The following is a 15,954-nucleotide window of genomic DNA, read 5'->3' as shown; positions in this document are numbered from 1 at the left end:
TTCGCTCGTTTGGAAACAATGGCCTCGTGCTTGGCAGCGGTGCTATAAATAGCCTCGCGCATGGCATTCGGAATGGCTCGATAGGAAGTTACGGGAAGCAGTGTCGATTGTCATTGTTGTTACGCGATTTCGTGAATAAAACTTAAAAAAAAAAACGTATTTTTTATCACTGCAACCGTAACCCGGAATAGGTTGACGAAAACCGTACTAATTACGGGAAAACCGGAGTAGTTGGCAGGTATGCGGTAGGCATGGTGTTCCTGGGATTAAAGGCCTCACCTTCTCCTCCAAACATATTGCTGGGTATCGTGGCCAAAACAGCTCCATTTTTGTTTCATCTGACATCACATGGACGAATATAAGACCTTCTGGAGGCGAGAGGTCATCCATTTGATGTCAAAAAGGATTTGCTGTGTTCTAATCGCATCTACTGGACTTGCACTTTGATTTTTTTTTAATTCTTCCTACAGCACGCACAAGTTTAGACAGATTACACGGACTGCATTCATATTAAAACAGATTATAGACCACATTGATATGAAGGGGGGAAGCAAACAGTGTGTTGTAATCTGGAAAAGATAAATCCAGTGGAGTGTTTTTGATGATGAAATGGTTTCCAGTAGGGCTGGGCGATATGGCCTTTGTTGCGTTTTGGACCAGTTGTTCCTCCCAGGGAATTCAAGTCACAAGTCGCTCCCAAGCTCTTTACGACACTTAAAACCGAGTAGAAAAACCACCAGAGACAGAATAGGTATTTTGTAATATATTTGCAAAGCTTTACATATACATTCAGACCAGTCCAGCATAGAACATTCTATCGCGTCCCCAAGATGGTCTGACCCCCCCCCCCGACCAAACCCTCTCCCCTCTTAAGTCGCAGGCAGTCATGTCTCTCTAGCCAAAACAAATGCCCATTATCGCTCTTTCTAACATTCCAAAGCTTCAAGGTTAACATACACAATTTACTTGCAGACAAACAGAAAGAGAACAAATGGAAAAACACGAGCTGTCTTCAAATATGACTATGAAATAAAAGAAGTAACACTTAAATTCGGATATATGTAAATATCTGCCTCCGAGACCTTTTATTAACATCTCGATGTTTTTAGGCCATGTCACGATACACGATATATATCGCGATATTTTGCCTTAGCCTTGAATGAACACTTCATGCATATACCGTATTTTTCGGACTATAAGTCGCAGTTTTTTTCATAGTTTGGCCGGGCTCCAGTGCGATTTATATATGTTTTTTTTCCTTCTTTATTATGCATTTTCGGCAGGTGCGACTTATACTCCGGTGCGACTTATACTCCGAAAAATACGGTAATCACAGCAGTATGATGATTCTATGTGTCTACATTAAAACATTCTTCTTCATACTGCATTAATATATGCTACTTTTAAACTTTCATGCAGAGAGGGAAATCCCAACTAAGTCAATTTAGCAAAACTGTATTTATTAAACGGTTATTAAGTCATTTCCAAAACAGAAAGTGCAAGATTGTCAGAGACATTTTAAAACAAGCTATTAGTGCACTTTTGTGCATGATGTCACTAAGATGACATATCAAAACAACACTAAATTAAAGTGCACTTTTTGTACAGAACGCCACGACAATACTTTAAAACAAATAAAGTGCACTTTTGTGCATGATGTCACACAAGATATTTCAATAAGTGTCAAATAAAAATGAGGTGCATAATAGGAAATCAAACAGTGTATGTCCTTCGTTCTGTGGTAGGTTCCTGCGGACGTGATCTCCTTCTGTTGTTGATTTTGTTTTTTCCATACGGTGTTAATCTGGAAATTGTTGCTTCTGCATTTTGTGGGCCGTGGCACCGAACGGAGATGTTGACATGCGGAGTAAGCACTCTTCATTTACTACACTGCAAAAACTGAAATCTAAGTAAGATAAAATATCTCAAATAAGGGCGATATTTGATTATTTTCTGTCTGATAAGATAATTCTTCTCACTAAGCAGATTTTATGTTCGAGTGTTTTACTTGTTTTAAGGGTTTTGGTCCTAAATGATCTCAGTAAGATATTACAGCTTGTTGCTGAGATTTTATGACCTATATTGTAGAGATGTCCGATAATATCGGCCGATAAATGCTTTAAAATGTAATATCAGAAATTATCGGTATCGTTTTTTTTTTGTTTTGGTTTTTTAATTAAATCAACATAAAAAAACACAAGATACACTTACAATTAGTACACCAACCCAAAAAACCTCCCTCCCCCATTTATATTGTTTCTTTCTGTTATTAATATTCTGGTTCCTACATTATATATCAATATATATCAATACAGTCTGCAAGGGATACAGTCCGTAAGCACACATGATTGGTCCACTAATAGTACTAACCTTTAACAGTTAATTTTACTCATTTTCATTAATTACTAGTTTCTATGTAACTGTTTTTATATTGTTTTACTTTCTTTTTTATTCAAGAAAATGTTTTTAATTTATTTATCTTCACCATACCTTATCTTCACCATACCTGGTTGTCCAAATTAGGCATAATAATGTGTTAATTCCACGACTGTATATATCGGTATCGGTAATTAAGGGTTTGGTCAATATCGGAATATCGGCAAAAAACCATTATTGGACATCCCTACTATATTGAGTAAAACATGCTTGAAACTAGAATATCAAGTGTTGCAAAGCTGTGTCATCAACACTCACAAGTATAAAACTACTTTTTTTAAATAATAATTTCTTATTTCAAGCATGAAAAAAAAAAAATCCTGATTTTGACAGAATTGTGTCTCATAATTAAAACAGATGACAGCCAAATGGACTTTGCTGTTTTATTTTCAATGAAACAATAGAAAATACGTACTCATATAGTAGTACAGTTGGCACAGTACAGTAAACTGACAGTTAATATTTAAACATTTAACATTTGACATTTCAAACAATTTTGAACAGAAATAGTTCATGCACATTCAGATATATTCTTCAAAATTACAATTTAAAAAAAATTATATATGTATATATGTGCTCTAATTGACTGAAAGAGCACGCACTTGGCACGATAATGTCATGTTATCGATGGAAAAATGCATTTTTAGACAATATGATTTGCCTGAGCGGCTAGGAGACCCAGAGAGTAACAAGCGGTTGCTTTGTTGCCTTTCCATTAAGAACAATAAATTAGTTTTTAGTATAAGTTTGCTGGTTTCAAGAAATATAATGCCGAGCGCATATCATTATGTCAAGATAATGGCACTAGCATTTACTTCATTTAAGAATATTTTTCAACATATTGAGCAAAAAGGTATTTTTTTTTCTACCAAGAAAAGTGCACTTGTTATTAGTGATAATATACTTATTTTAAGGTATTTTTGGTTTCATTGAGGTTGCTAATTTTACTTGTTTTGGAAAGTCTTGACAAGCCAAATGTTCTTGTTCTATTGGCAGATCATTTTGCTTAGTTCAAATAAAATACCCCTCATTTTTGTATTTTTTTTTCTCGTTTTTGAACAATGACTTTTTGCATGCTTTTGCAGCATAATTGTTCAACATATTCCCGCTTGAAGCCAAACCACCGCCATTCATTTGTTACCAGATTTGCACCTTCTCTCTCTCGTATTACCACCCGCACCTCACCGTTAGCATCACAGCTAACGTTACCATGTCGCTACCTCTCTGCTCGGGGAGGGCGTGTGACGTTGCACACGTGACGTGTGTAAGAAGGTGCGCTTGTTTTAAGTGTCTGTGAGAAGGAGAGACAAGAAAGTGTGGGAAACGTATAGTCGAATATCACGATATAGTTATTTTCTATATCGCACAGAGACAAACCCGCGATATACACTGCAAAAAGTCAGTGTTCAAAAACAAGAAAAAAAATACAAAAATTAGGGGTATTTTAATTGAACTAAGCAAAATGATCTGCCAATAGAACAAGAAAATTTGGCTTGTCAAGGCTTTCCAAAACAAGTCAAAATAGCTAACCTCAATGAACCCAAAAATACCTTAAAATAAGTATATTCTCACTAATAAGTAGGGATGATGTTCGAAATCGGTTCTCCCGGTTGTTCGATAAGAAAAGGACCGATTCCATGGACTCAAATCCCTTTTTGAGAACCGGTTCCCGTTATCGAGGCCACTATAGTAAAGAAAAAGAGTTGGTTCTTTATTCGAATCCCTGAGAAGGAATCCCTTCCAACAGGAAATGCCCTGTGGGACGGCAATGTTATGTCCATTTGATTGTAGACTCTTACTGACACCTTGTGGCGATATGAAAATACTACGCGTCATTAGTTTGGGCACTTCCGGGTCAAGACAATTGAGAAGTAGACAAGTTGTGTTAGCTCTTACAAGCTTTGGAAAAGATACGTCTGTAATTAAACTGTTTAACTTGTTTATGTAACTCAATATTCAGGTGGAAAGTGGTTTGATACTAAGATGTTTATTGAAAAACTGTTTAACTTGTTTATGTAACTCAATATTAAGGTGGAAAGTGGTTTTATACTAAGATGTTTATTGAAAAACGATTTTTGTGCACTGTTTCAATGGATGTTTTGAGGACTTAAAGGGGAACATTATCACCAGACCTATGTAAGCGTCAATATATACCTTGATGTTGCAGAAAAAAGACCATATATTTTTTTAACCGATTTCCGAACTCTAAATGGGTGAATTTGGGCGAATTAAACGCCTTTCTAATATTCGCTCTCGGAGCGATCGGGAAGCAATCCGCCATTTTCTCAAACACAGAGTCAAATCAGCTCTGTTATTTTCCGTTTTTTCGACTGTTTTCCGTACCTTGGAGACATCATGCCTCGTCGGTGTGTTGTCGGAGGGTGTAACAACACGAACAGGGACGGATTCAAGTTGCACCAGTGGCCCAAAGATGCGAAAGTGGCAAGAAATTGGACGTTTGTTCCGCACACTTTACCGACGAAAGCTATGCTACGACAGAGATGGCAAGAATGTGTGGATATCCTGCGACACTCAAAGCAGATGCATTTCCAACGATGAAGTCAAAGAAATCTGCCGCCAGACCCCCATTGAATCTGCCGGAGTGTGTGAGCAATTCAGGGACAAAGGACCTCGGTAGCACGGCAAGCAATGGCGGCAGTTTGTTCCCGCAGACGAGCGAGCTAAACCCCCTGGATGTCTTGGCTCACACCATCCCAAGATGATCAAGAGAAGAATATCGACCCTAGCTTCCCTGGCCTGCTGACATGAGGGTATGTCTACAGAATATATTAATTGATGAAAATTGGGCTGTCTGCACTCTCAAAGTGCATGTTGTTGCCAAATGTATTTCATATGCTGTAAACCTAGTTCATAGTTGTTAGTTTCCTTTAATGCCAAACAAACACATACCAATCGTTGGTTAGAAGGCGATCGCCGAATTCGTCCTCGCTTTCTCCCGTGTCGCTGGCTGTCGTGTCGTTTTCGTCGGTTTCGCTTGCATACGGTTCAAACCAATATGGCTCAATAGCTTCAGTTTCTTCTTCAATTTCATTTTCGCTACCTGCCTCCACACTACAACCATCCGTTTCAATACATTCGTAATCTGTTGAATCGCTTAAGTCGCTGAAATCCGAGTCTGAATCCGAGCTAATGTCGCTATAGCTTGCAGTTCTTTCCGCCATGTTTGTTTGTGTTGGCTTCACTATGTGACGTCACAGGAAAATGGACGGGTGTATATAACGATGGTTAAAATCAGGCACTTTGAAGCTTTTTTTAGGGATATTGCGTGATGGGTAAAATTTTGAAAAAAAACTTTGAAAAATATAATAAGCCACTGGGAACTGATTTTTAATGGTTTTAACAATTCTGAAATTGTGATAATGTTCCCCTTTAAAATGGCTGCCAGTCGTGTATTTCCACCATCGAAATAGTTTCAACACTCAGAAGTATTTGTGTGATGATAGTACTGTATATTTGTGTGAAGCTAATATTTACAAATTGTGTATTACATTTCAGTATGTTAATTGAATCACATAGCTTATACATTTGCCATTGTGTGTATTTCAGTTTAAAAAAAATAAAAAATAACATTCCAGTGCAAGACAAAAGTAAAGATAGGAAAAGCCAAAGCAAGATCAACAACAATAAAGAGCCTAAATGGATTAATCTGCTTTGGATTGTTTGTTAGCTGTCTGCCAAGCTGTATACCCTCAACACGTATAGTGAGGGCAGAACAGGCAATATGCAATTATTGCCAGGCTTTGCTCTCATGTAAGGGGGGAAGAATTGTTGATTGATGACTGTGGTGTTCTTAGTGTCATAGTGTGTGTAGTTAGTATGTTCCAATAGCAGCAGAAGTGCACTTTTTGGAGAGCTGTATTATTTTCAGTTTTGTGCCCAAGGGACTGATTTTATTTAACACTATATTATTATTTATACACCTGTAGTGATCACAGAACCGATTCTGTTCATAACTTTTATGGACAGAATTTCTAGGCGCAGTCAAGGCGTTGAGGGGATCCGGTTTGGTGGCTGCAGGATTAGGTCTCTGCTTTTTGCAGATGATGTGGTCCTGATGGCTTCATCTGGCCAGGATCTTCAGCTCTCACTGGATCGGTTCGCAGCGGAGTGTGAAGCGACTGGGATGGGAATCAGCACCTCCAAGTCCGAGTCCATGGTTCTCGCCCGGGTTGGGGAGGAGATCTTGCCCCAAGTAGAGGAGTTCAAGTACCTTGGAGTCTTGTTCACGAGTGAGGGAAGAGTGGATCGTGAGATCGACAGGCGGATCGGTGCGGCGTCTTCAGTAATGCGGACGCTGTATCGATCCGTTGTGGTGAAGAAGGAGCTGAGCCGGAAGGCAAAGCTCTCGATTTACCGGTCGATCTACGTTCCCATCCTCACCTATGGTCATGAGCTTTGGGTTATGACCGAAAGGACAAGATCACGGGTACAAGCGGCCCAAATGAGTTTCCTCCGCCGGGTGGCGGGGCTCTCCCTTAGAGATAGGGTGAGAAGCTCTGTCATCCGGGGGGAGCTCAAAGTAAAGCCGCTGCTCCTCCACATCGAGAGGAGCCAGATGAGGTGGTTCGGGCATCTGGTCAGGATGCCACTAGAAAGCCTCCCTAGGGAGGTGTTTAGGGCACGTCATATCCGATAGGAGGCCACAGGGAAGACCCCAGGACACGTTGGGAAGACTATGTCTCCCGGCTGGCCTGGGAACGCTTCGGGATCCCCCAGGAAGAGCTGGACGAAGTGGCTGGGGAGAGGGAAGTCTGGGCTTCCCTTCTTAGGCTGCTGCCCCCACGACCCAACCTCGGATAAGCGGAAGAAGATGGATGGATGATCACAGAGACAGGTTGTTTTTGTGTTACTGTATATATTTGTTTTTCTGAAAAATCCCACTTAATATACTTTGGGTAACAACAGTCAATATTTATTTTTTTTTATTTTTTTTTAGAGGGGTAACAGTCAATATTTATTTATTTATTTTATTTCATTTTTTTCTTACAAAATAAAAGTGAGCTTTTGTTAAACCAAATATTGTGTTTTTTTCCCCATATACAACAACCTATCTGGTCTTGATAAGGAATCGGTTCGATAAGAGGATTTGATAATGGGCTCGAACTCGATAATTTCTTATCAAACATCATCCCTACACATAAGTCGCTCCTGAGCAGTGTTGGGACTAACGCGTTACAAAGTAACGCGTTACTGTAACGCCGTTAGTTTCGGCGGTAACTAGTAATCTAATGCGTTATTTTTTATATTCAGTAACTCAGTTACCGTTACTACATGATGCGTTACTGCGTTATTTTACGTTATTTTTTATGTAGTATCGGCTAGAAACTGAGGATCTGATCGTGTTTTATTGCAGCGAAGCAATGACATGCTTCTGATTCTTCCTCTGCGCTCTCTGTGTGTGTGTGTGTGTGTCTGGGTGTGGGGAGGGGTGGGGAGGGGAGGGGGGTGCGCAATACAACGTAAACCGTTGGCCAACAAAAAAGTAACCACAGAACACTATACGACTATACGGTATAGTGTTCTGTGGTTACTTTTTGGTTGGCCAAGCGGACGTGACGACAGGCTGTCCTCACTCAGGTCTGCACGGACCTGGAGGGGCGTGCCTTAAGTCCGGCTGGAAATCGAGAGAAATTTGGGAGAATGGTTGTCCCGGGGAGAGGCACTGAAATTCGGGAGGGTTGGCAAGAATGAGATATTCTCAATTCTTTTCTTTTGTCGAGCACAAAGAAAATAACATTTTAGTTAAATGTAAGTTGTGTCTTGGATTTGGTTGGTATCAACACTTCTGTCATCAACAATCAGCATCAACAATTGCATCATCAGAGAAATGGACATTGAAACAGTGTAGGACTGACTTGGTAGGATATGTATAGCAAGTAGTGGACACAGAGAGAGAGATCAGAAAGTATAAGAAAAAATGTCTACATTTGATTATTTACAATCCGAAGAGGTATTATGTGGAAGGGAGGGTGTTAGTTTAGGGTTGTAGTTGCCTGGAGGTGTTCTTTTAGTGCGGTTTTGAAGGAGGATAGAGATGCCCTTTATTTTACACCTGTTGGGAGTGCATTCCATATTGAAGTGGCATAGAAAGTTAGTTCGGAATCTGGGTTTAACGTGGTTAGTGTTATTATGCTGTTTGTTACTTATGTATGTTATGTTGCAGCTATTTAAAATAGTTTTGTCAATTTGTTCTGGCCTGAAATAAATTGGCCCTTTGAAACATATCTTTGTCTTTGTGTGTTGTATGTAGAGCACATTGCTTAGCAGAGTTCAGTGATGCAAATGTATGTCAAGTTGATCAACAGATTGTATTATTCTCCAGTGCAATAACAGTACTGAAATGAAGGCTAAAAGGGCATTAATGGGAGCTTTAAAAACAAAAAGTAGAAGAAGTAACTAAATAGTTACTTTTCACAGTAACGCATTACTTTTTGGTGTAAGTAACTGAGTTAGTAACTGACCTACTTTTGAAATAAAGTAACTAGTAACTGTAACTAGTTACTGGTTTTCAGTAACTAACCCAACACTGCTCATGACACACTATCTGTATGTAATATGGCTTTTAATTTTTTGCGGCTCCAGACAGATTTGTTTTTGTATTTTTGGTCCAATATGGCTCTTTCAACATTTTGGGTTGCCGACCCCTGGACTAGACGTATAAGATTTCATGGGATTTAGCGATTAGGAGTGACAGATTGTTTGGTAAACGTATAGCATGTTCTATATGTTATAGTTATTTGAATGACTCTTACCATAATATGTTACGTTAACATACCAGTTGGTTATTTATGCCTCATATAACATACACTTATTCAGCCTGTTGTTCACTATTCTTTATTTATTTTAAATTGCCTTTCAAATGTCTATTCTTGGTGTTGGGGTTTATCAAATAAATTTCCCCCAAAAATGCGACTTATACTCCAGTGCGACTTATATGTGTTTTTTTCCTTCTTTATTGTGCATTTTCGGCCAGCGCGACTTATGCTCCGGAGCGACATATACTCCGAAAAATATATATTGTTAAACCAAATATTGTGTTTTTTTTCCATATACAACACCCTATCTGGATTTGATAAGAGAATCGATAAGGAATCGGTTCGATAAGAGGCTCGAACTCGATAATTTCTTATCAAACATCATCCCTACACATAAGTCGCTCCGGCCAAACTATGAAAAAAAACTGCGACTTATAGTCCGAAAAATATATATTGTTAAACCAAATATTGTGTTTTTTTCCATATACAACACCCTATCTGGATTTGATAAGAGAATCGATAAGGAATCGGTTCGATAAGAGGATTCGATAATAGGCTAGAACTCGATAATTTCTTATCAAACATCATCCCTACACATAAGTCGCTCCTGAGTATAAGTCCCGGCCAAACTATGAAAAAAAACTGCGACTTATAGTCCGAAAAATATATATTGTTAAACCAAATATTGTGTTTTTTTCCATATACAACACCCTATCTGGATTTGATAAGAGAATCGATAAGGAATCGGTTCGATAAGAGGATTCGATAATAAGCTCGAACTCGATAATTTCTTATCAAACATCATCCCTACACATAAGTCGCTCCTGAGTATAAGTCCTGGCCAAAATATGAAAAAAAACTGCGACTTATAGTCCGAAAAATATATATTGTTAAACCAAATATTGTGTTTTTTTCCATATACAACACCCTATCTGGATTTGATAAGAGAATCGATAAGGAATCGGTTCGATAAGAGGATTCGATAATAAGCTCGAACTCGATAATTTCTTATCAAACATCATCCCTACACATAAGTCGCTCCCGAGTATAAGTCCTGGCCAAAATATGAAAAAAAACTGCGACTTATAGTCTGAAAAATATATATTGTTAAACCAAATATTGTGTTTTTTTCCATATACAACACCCTATCTGGATTTGATAAGAGAATCGATAAGGAATCGGTTCGATAAGAGGATTCGATAATAAGCTCGAACTCGATAACTTCTTATCAAACATCATCCCTACACATAAGTCGCTCCTGAGTATAAGTCCCGGCCAAACTATGAAAAAAAACTGCGACTTATAGTCCGAAAAATACGGTACTTAGATTTCAGTTTTTGCAGTGTATCGAGTATATGGATTTATATCGCCCAGCCCTAGTTTTCGGTATTTCACAACCACAGTTGAAGGTGAACTCCATCTTCTGAATTTAATTCTGCCTAATGAGCTCCTAACGGTAATTGGCTTGGCACCTTGCTCAGAGAGCTCCATGGCTGCTGAGGGATAAGAATGGAAAGCATGTCATGCGTTGAGTACTTACAGAATATAAGCGATGACCCCTATGGACCAGCAGTCCACCGCTTTACTGTAGGGCTTCTGCGCTAACACCTCAGGTGCTGCAACAAAGAAAATGAAAGGAATAGACGCAAACAACGGCGTTGTGTAACTAAGGTCGTCCCCGTGCGTGCGACAGATGGTTCGGATTAAACCTGCTGCCGGATTAGATTAGGCCATGTCGTCGGGCTTAATTAGCTGGGAGCTAACACGCTCGCTTGGCAAAACACAAGAGCTCACCCACGTATCCCGGAGTCCCGCAGGCGGTCGCCATCACGTCCCCGGTCCCCTCCATCTTGGACAGGCCGAAGTCGCTGATCATGATCTTGGACTCGTCGTGCGGACTGAAGTAAAGGAGATTCTCCGGCTGCGACGAAAAAAAACAGTCAAAAAAAGGCCAGTTAGTACCTTTGAAGTTGGCACGTTGTGTAAATGGTAAATAAAAACAATGATTTGCAAATCCTTTTCAACTTATATTCAATTGAATAGACTGCAAAGACAAGATATTTCATGTTCACACTGAGAAACTTCTTTTTTTTTGTTGCAAATAATCATTAACTTGGAATTTAATGGCAGCAACACATTGCAAAAAAGGCATTTTTACCACTGTGTTACATGGCCTTTCCTTTTAACAACACTTAGTAAACGTTTGGGAACTGAGGAGACATTCTTTCCCATTCTTGCTTGATGTACAGCTTAAGTTGTTCAACAGTCCGGGGGTCTCCGTTGAGGTATTTTAGGCTTCATAATGCGCCACACATTGTTAATGGGAGACAGGCCAGTCTAGTACCTGCACTCTTGTACTATGAAGCCACGCTGTTGTAACACGTTTTGTTGAAATAAGCAGGGGCGTCCATGATAACGTTGCTTGGATGGCAACATATGTTGTTCCAAAACCTGTATGTACCTTTCAGCATTAATGGTGCCTTCACAGATGTGTAAGTTACCCATGTCTTGGACACTAATACACCGCCATACCATCACACATGCTGGCTTTTACACTTTGCGCCTATAACAATCCGGATTTTGCTTTTCCTCTTTGTTCCGGAGGACACGACGTCCACAGTTTCCAAAAACAATTTGAAATGTGGACTCGTCAGACCACAGAACACTTCTCCACTTTGCATGAGTCCATCTTAGATGAGCTCGGGCCCAGTGAAGCCGGCGGCGTTTCTGGGTGTTGTTGATAAATGGCTTTGGCTTTGCATAGTAGAGTTTTAACTTGCACTTACAGATGTAGCGACCAACTGTAGTTACTGACAGTGGTGTTTCTTAAAGGAGCCATATGTAATAATTTCATGTCAAGTCATCATTAAATGGCCCTGAGATGTCAAAAGGCATTAATAAATCATGTTCTTTTCCAATACCTCTATAATTGATAACAGTAGTTCAGCCAGGATATGCTCATTTCAAAATGACATTTACAGCCCCAAAATATTGTTATTGTTTTCATTTCGGTGTCCCGCCCTTTACCGTTTGACCAATTAGAAAGTCCGTGACATCCAAGGTTGCCATTTTCGTCTGGCTACTGCCACTGGTAAGGTTACTAAATATGTCAGGCCTTAGTAAATCTAAAAGTTACCATTCTCAACTTATTCATGACAAAGCCAGGAACAAAACCAGGATTTGTATCGGGGATGCCTTTGAAAGATGGAGACATATTTTTTTATCTGACGCCAAACTTGTTAAGTTTTAACTTGCACTTACAGATGTAGCGACAAACGGTAGTTACTGACAGTGGTTTTCTGAAGCGTTCCTGAGCCCATGTGGAGACACGTTTTGCTGAAATAAGCAGGGGCGTCCATGATACCGTTGCTTGGATGGCAACATATGTTGCTCCAAAACCTGTATGTACCTTTCAGCATTAATGGTGCCTTCACAGATGTGTAAGTTACCCATGTCTTGGGCACTAATACACCCCCATACCATCACAGATACTGGCTTTTCAACTTTGCGCCCTAGAACAATCCGGATGGTTCTTTTCCTCTTTGTCCACAGTTTCCAAAACCAATTTGAAATGTGGACTCGTCAGACCACTGAACACTTTTCCACTTTGTATCAGTCCATCTTAGATGAGCTCGGGCCCAGCGAAGCCGGCGGCTTTTCTGGGTGTTGTTGATAAATGGCTTTGGCTTTGCATTGTAGAGTTTTAACTTGCACTTACAGATGTAGCGACCAACTGTAGTTACTGACAGTGGTTTTCTGAAGTGTTCCTGAGCCCATGTGGTGATATCCTTTACACACTGATGTCGCTTTTTGATGCGGTACCGCCTGAGAGGATGGAAGGTCCGTAATATAAATCGCTTACTTGCAGTGATTTCTCCAGATTCTCTGAACCTTTTGATGATATTACGGACCGTAGATGGTGAAATCCCTAAATTCCTTGCAATAGCTGGTTGAGAAATGTTGTTCTTAAACAATTTGCTCAGGCATTTGTTGACAAAGTGGTGACCCTCGCCCCGTCCTTGTTTGTGAACGACTGAGCATTTCATGGAAGCTGCTTTTTTACCCAATCATGGCACCCACCTGTTCCCAATTAGCCTCTTCACCTGTGGGATGTTCCAAATAAGTGTTGGATGAGCATTCCTCAATGTTCTCAGTCTTTTTTGCCACTTGTGCCAGCTTTTTTGCAACATGTTGCAGGCTTCAAATTCCAAATGAGCTAATATTTGCAAAAAATAACAAAGTTTTCCAGTGTGAACATTAAATATCTTGTCTTTGCAGTCTATTCAATTGAATATAAGGATTAGCAAATCATTGTATTCTGTTTTTATTTACCATTTACACAACGTGACAACTTCACTGGTTTTGGGGTTTGTACTTATAGACATAAATAATGGGAGGAGCTTATTAATACACACAAACTACTGAATCCTAATGTTGTGCCAATCATGCAGCTGGGTGTGTGTCTATCACTGGTCATGGTACCTTCAGGTCCCTGTGCACGATGCCCATGGCGTGGAGGTAGTTGACGGCATCCAAAACTTGCCGGATGAGGCGACTGGCATCCATCTCGGTGTAGAAGCCCTTCTCTACGATGCGGTCAAAGAGTTCACCCCCGGACACCCTGTCAGCACAGCCGGGACACGCCATTGATTACACGCCACTACTCAAACACCGCTCACCATTTTTGACAAGTCGTGAATAGCAAACTGTCATCGTACGCCAGGGCTGGGAGAAGCAAAGTGTGCTTTTACCCTAACGTAGCTCAGGTTGTATTTTTGCCTCATCCTTTCGCTTTAAGCGTGAGCGAAGAAATCGACCTCGCTAGTCCGAAAGAGAAAGTGATGACACAGCACCTGAGATGCTACCTGGGGGTTGTTTTGAGCGCACACATTCCTTAATGCTTCAGTCGCATGCAGGATTCTCACAGGGATGAGGCAAAAATACCTTAACTCCTGCAAGTAGAGATGTCCGATAATTTTTTTTTGCTTTTCCGATATTGTCCAACTCTTAATTACCTATTCCGATATCAACTGATACCAATATATACAGTCGTGGAATAAACACATTATTATGCCTAATTTTATTATAATGCCCCGCTGGATGCATTAAACAATGTAATAATGTTTTCCAAAATAAATCAACTCAAGTTATGGAAAAAAATGCCAACATGGCACTGCCATATTTATTATTGAAGTCACAAAGTGCATTTTTTTTTTTTTTTAACATGCCTCAAAACAGCAGCTTGGAATTTGGGACATGCTCTCCCTGAGAGAGCATGAGGAGGTTGAGGTGGGGGGGTGTATATTGTAGCGTCCCGGAAGAGTTAGTGCTGCAAGGGATTCTGGGTATTTGTCCTGTTGTGTTTATGTTGTGTTACGGTGCGGGTGTTCCCCCTGAAATGTGTTTGTCATTCTTGTTTGGTGTGGGTTCACAGTGTGGCGCATATTTGTAACAGTGTCAAAGTTGTTTATACGGCCACCCTCAGTGTGACCAAGTATGCATGGCATTCACTTGTGTGTGTGAAAAGCCGTAGATATTATGTGACTGGGCCGGCACGCAAAGGCAGTGCCTTCAAGGTTTATTGGCGCTCTGTGCTTCTCCCTACGTCCGTTAAAAAGTCATACATTTTACTTTTTGAAACCGATACCGATAATTTCCGATAAAGCATTTATCGGACGATATTATCGGACATCTCTACCTGCAAGTAGACTAAAATAAGTAGAGTAGTACCTCAACTTACGAGCACATAGCGTTCCACGACCAAGCTCGTATCTCAAAACATGAATGAATAAAAAAAAACAAAAAAACAATTACAACATGCAACATCCCTTTAAAAAAAAAAAAAACACACACTTGTACACAATAGTATTGTTTAAAAACATTACAATAGCATGTACTACAACAACTACAGTAGTTTTATGTTAAAGTTAAAGTACCAATGATTGTCACACACACGATATATATATATATATATATATATATATATATATATATATATATATATATATATATATATATATATATATATATATATATATATATATATATAAGGGATGTCAAATAATTGACTTTTTGCCGATATTCCGATATTGTCCAATTCTTTAAGTACCGATGCCGATATCAACCGATATATACAGTCGTGGAATTAACACATTATTATGCCTAATTTGGACAACCAGGTATGGTGAAGATAAGGTACTTTTTAAAAAAATTAATAAAATAAGATAAATAAATTAAAAACATTTTCTTGAATAAAAAAGAAAGTAAAACAATATAAAAACAGTTACATAGAAACTAGTAATTAATGAAAATGAGTAAAATTAACTGTTAAAGGTTAGTACTATTAGTGGAGCAGCAGCACGCACAATCATGTGTGCTTACGGACTGTATCCCTTGCAGACTGTATTGATATATATTGATATATAATGTAGGAACCACAATATTAATAACAGAAAGAAACAACCCTTTTGTGTGAATGAGTGTAAATGAGTGTAAATAGGGGAGGGAGTTTTTTTGGGGTGGTGCACTAATTGTAAGTGTATCTTGTGTTTTTTATGTTGATTTAATAAAAAAAAAACAAAAAAAAAACGATACCGATAATAAAAAAAAACGATACCGATAATATCCGATATTATATTTTAACGCATTTATTGGCTGATTACATGTATGTATATATATATATATATATATATATATATATATATATACATACACACACACACACACACACACACACACACTA

The 15,954-nt window shown here is 39.2% G+C and overlaps 1 protein-coding gene across 2 annotated transcripts in view; it reads right to left on the bottom strand.

Annotated features, from left to right (window-relative positions):
• The window catches only part of camk1db (calcium/calmodulin-dependent protein kinase 1Db), an 84,211-nt gene that overhangs the window by 19,480 nt on the left and 48,777 nt on the right, over positions 1-15,954 (bottom strand). For both annotated transcript variants that reach the window (XM_061924622.1, XM_061924623.1), the window contains exons 4-6: positions 13,695-13,833; positions 11,007-11,133; positions 10,753-10,828 (exon numbers count right to left, since the gene is read on the bottom strand). In XM_061924622.1, the coding sequence (XP_061780606.1) occupies positions 10,753-10,828; positions 11,007-11,133; positions 13,695-13,833 (342 nt within the window). The remainder of the gene's footprint in view (positions 1-10,752; positions 10,829-11,006; positions 11,134-13,694; positions 13,834-15,954) is intronic.

This window comes from Nerophis lumbriciformis, linkage group LG29, assembly GCF_033978685.3.
Source record: "Nerophis lumbriciformis linkage group LG29, RoL_Nlum_v2.1, whole genome shotgun sequence".
NCBI lineage: Eukaryota > Metazoa > Chordata > Actinopteri > Syngnathiformes > Syngnathidae > Nerophis > Nerophis lumbriciformis.
The sequence above is the reverse complement of the archived record's forward strand: the minus strand, read 5'-3'. Positions and strand labels throughout refer to the sequence as shown.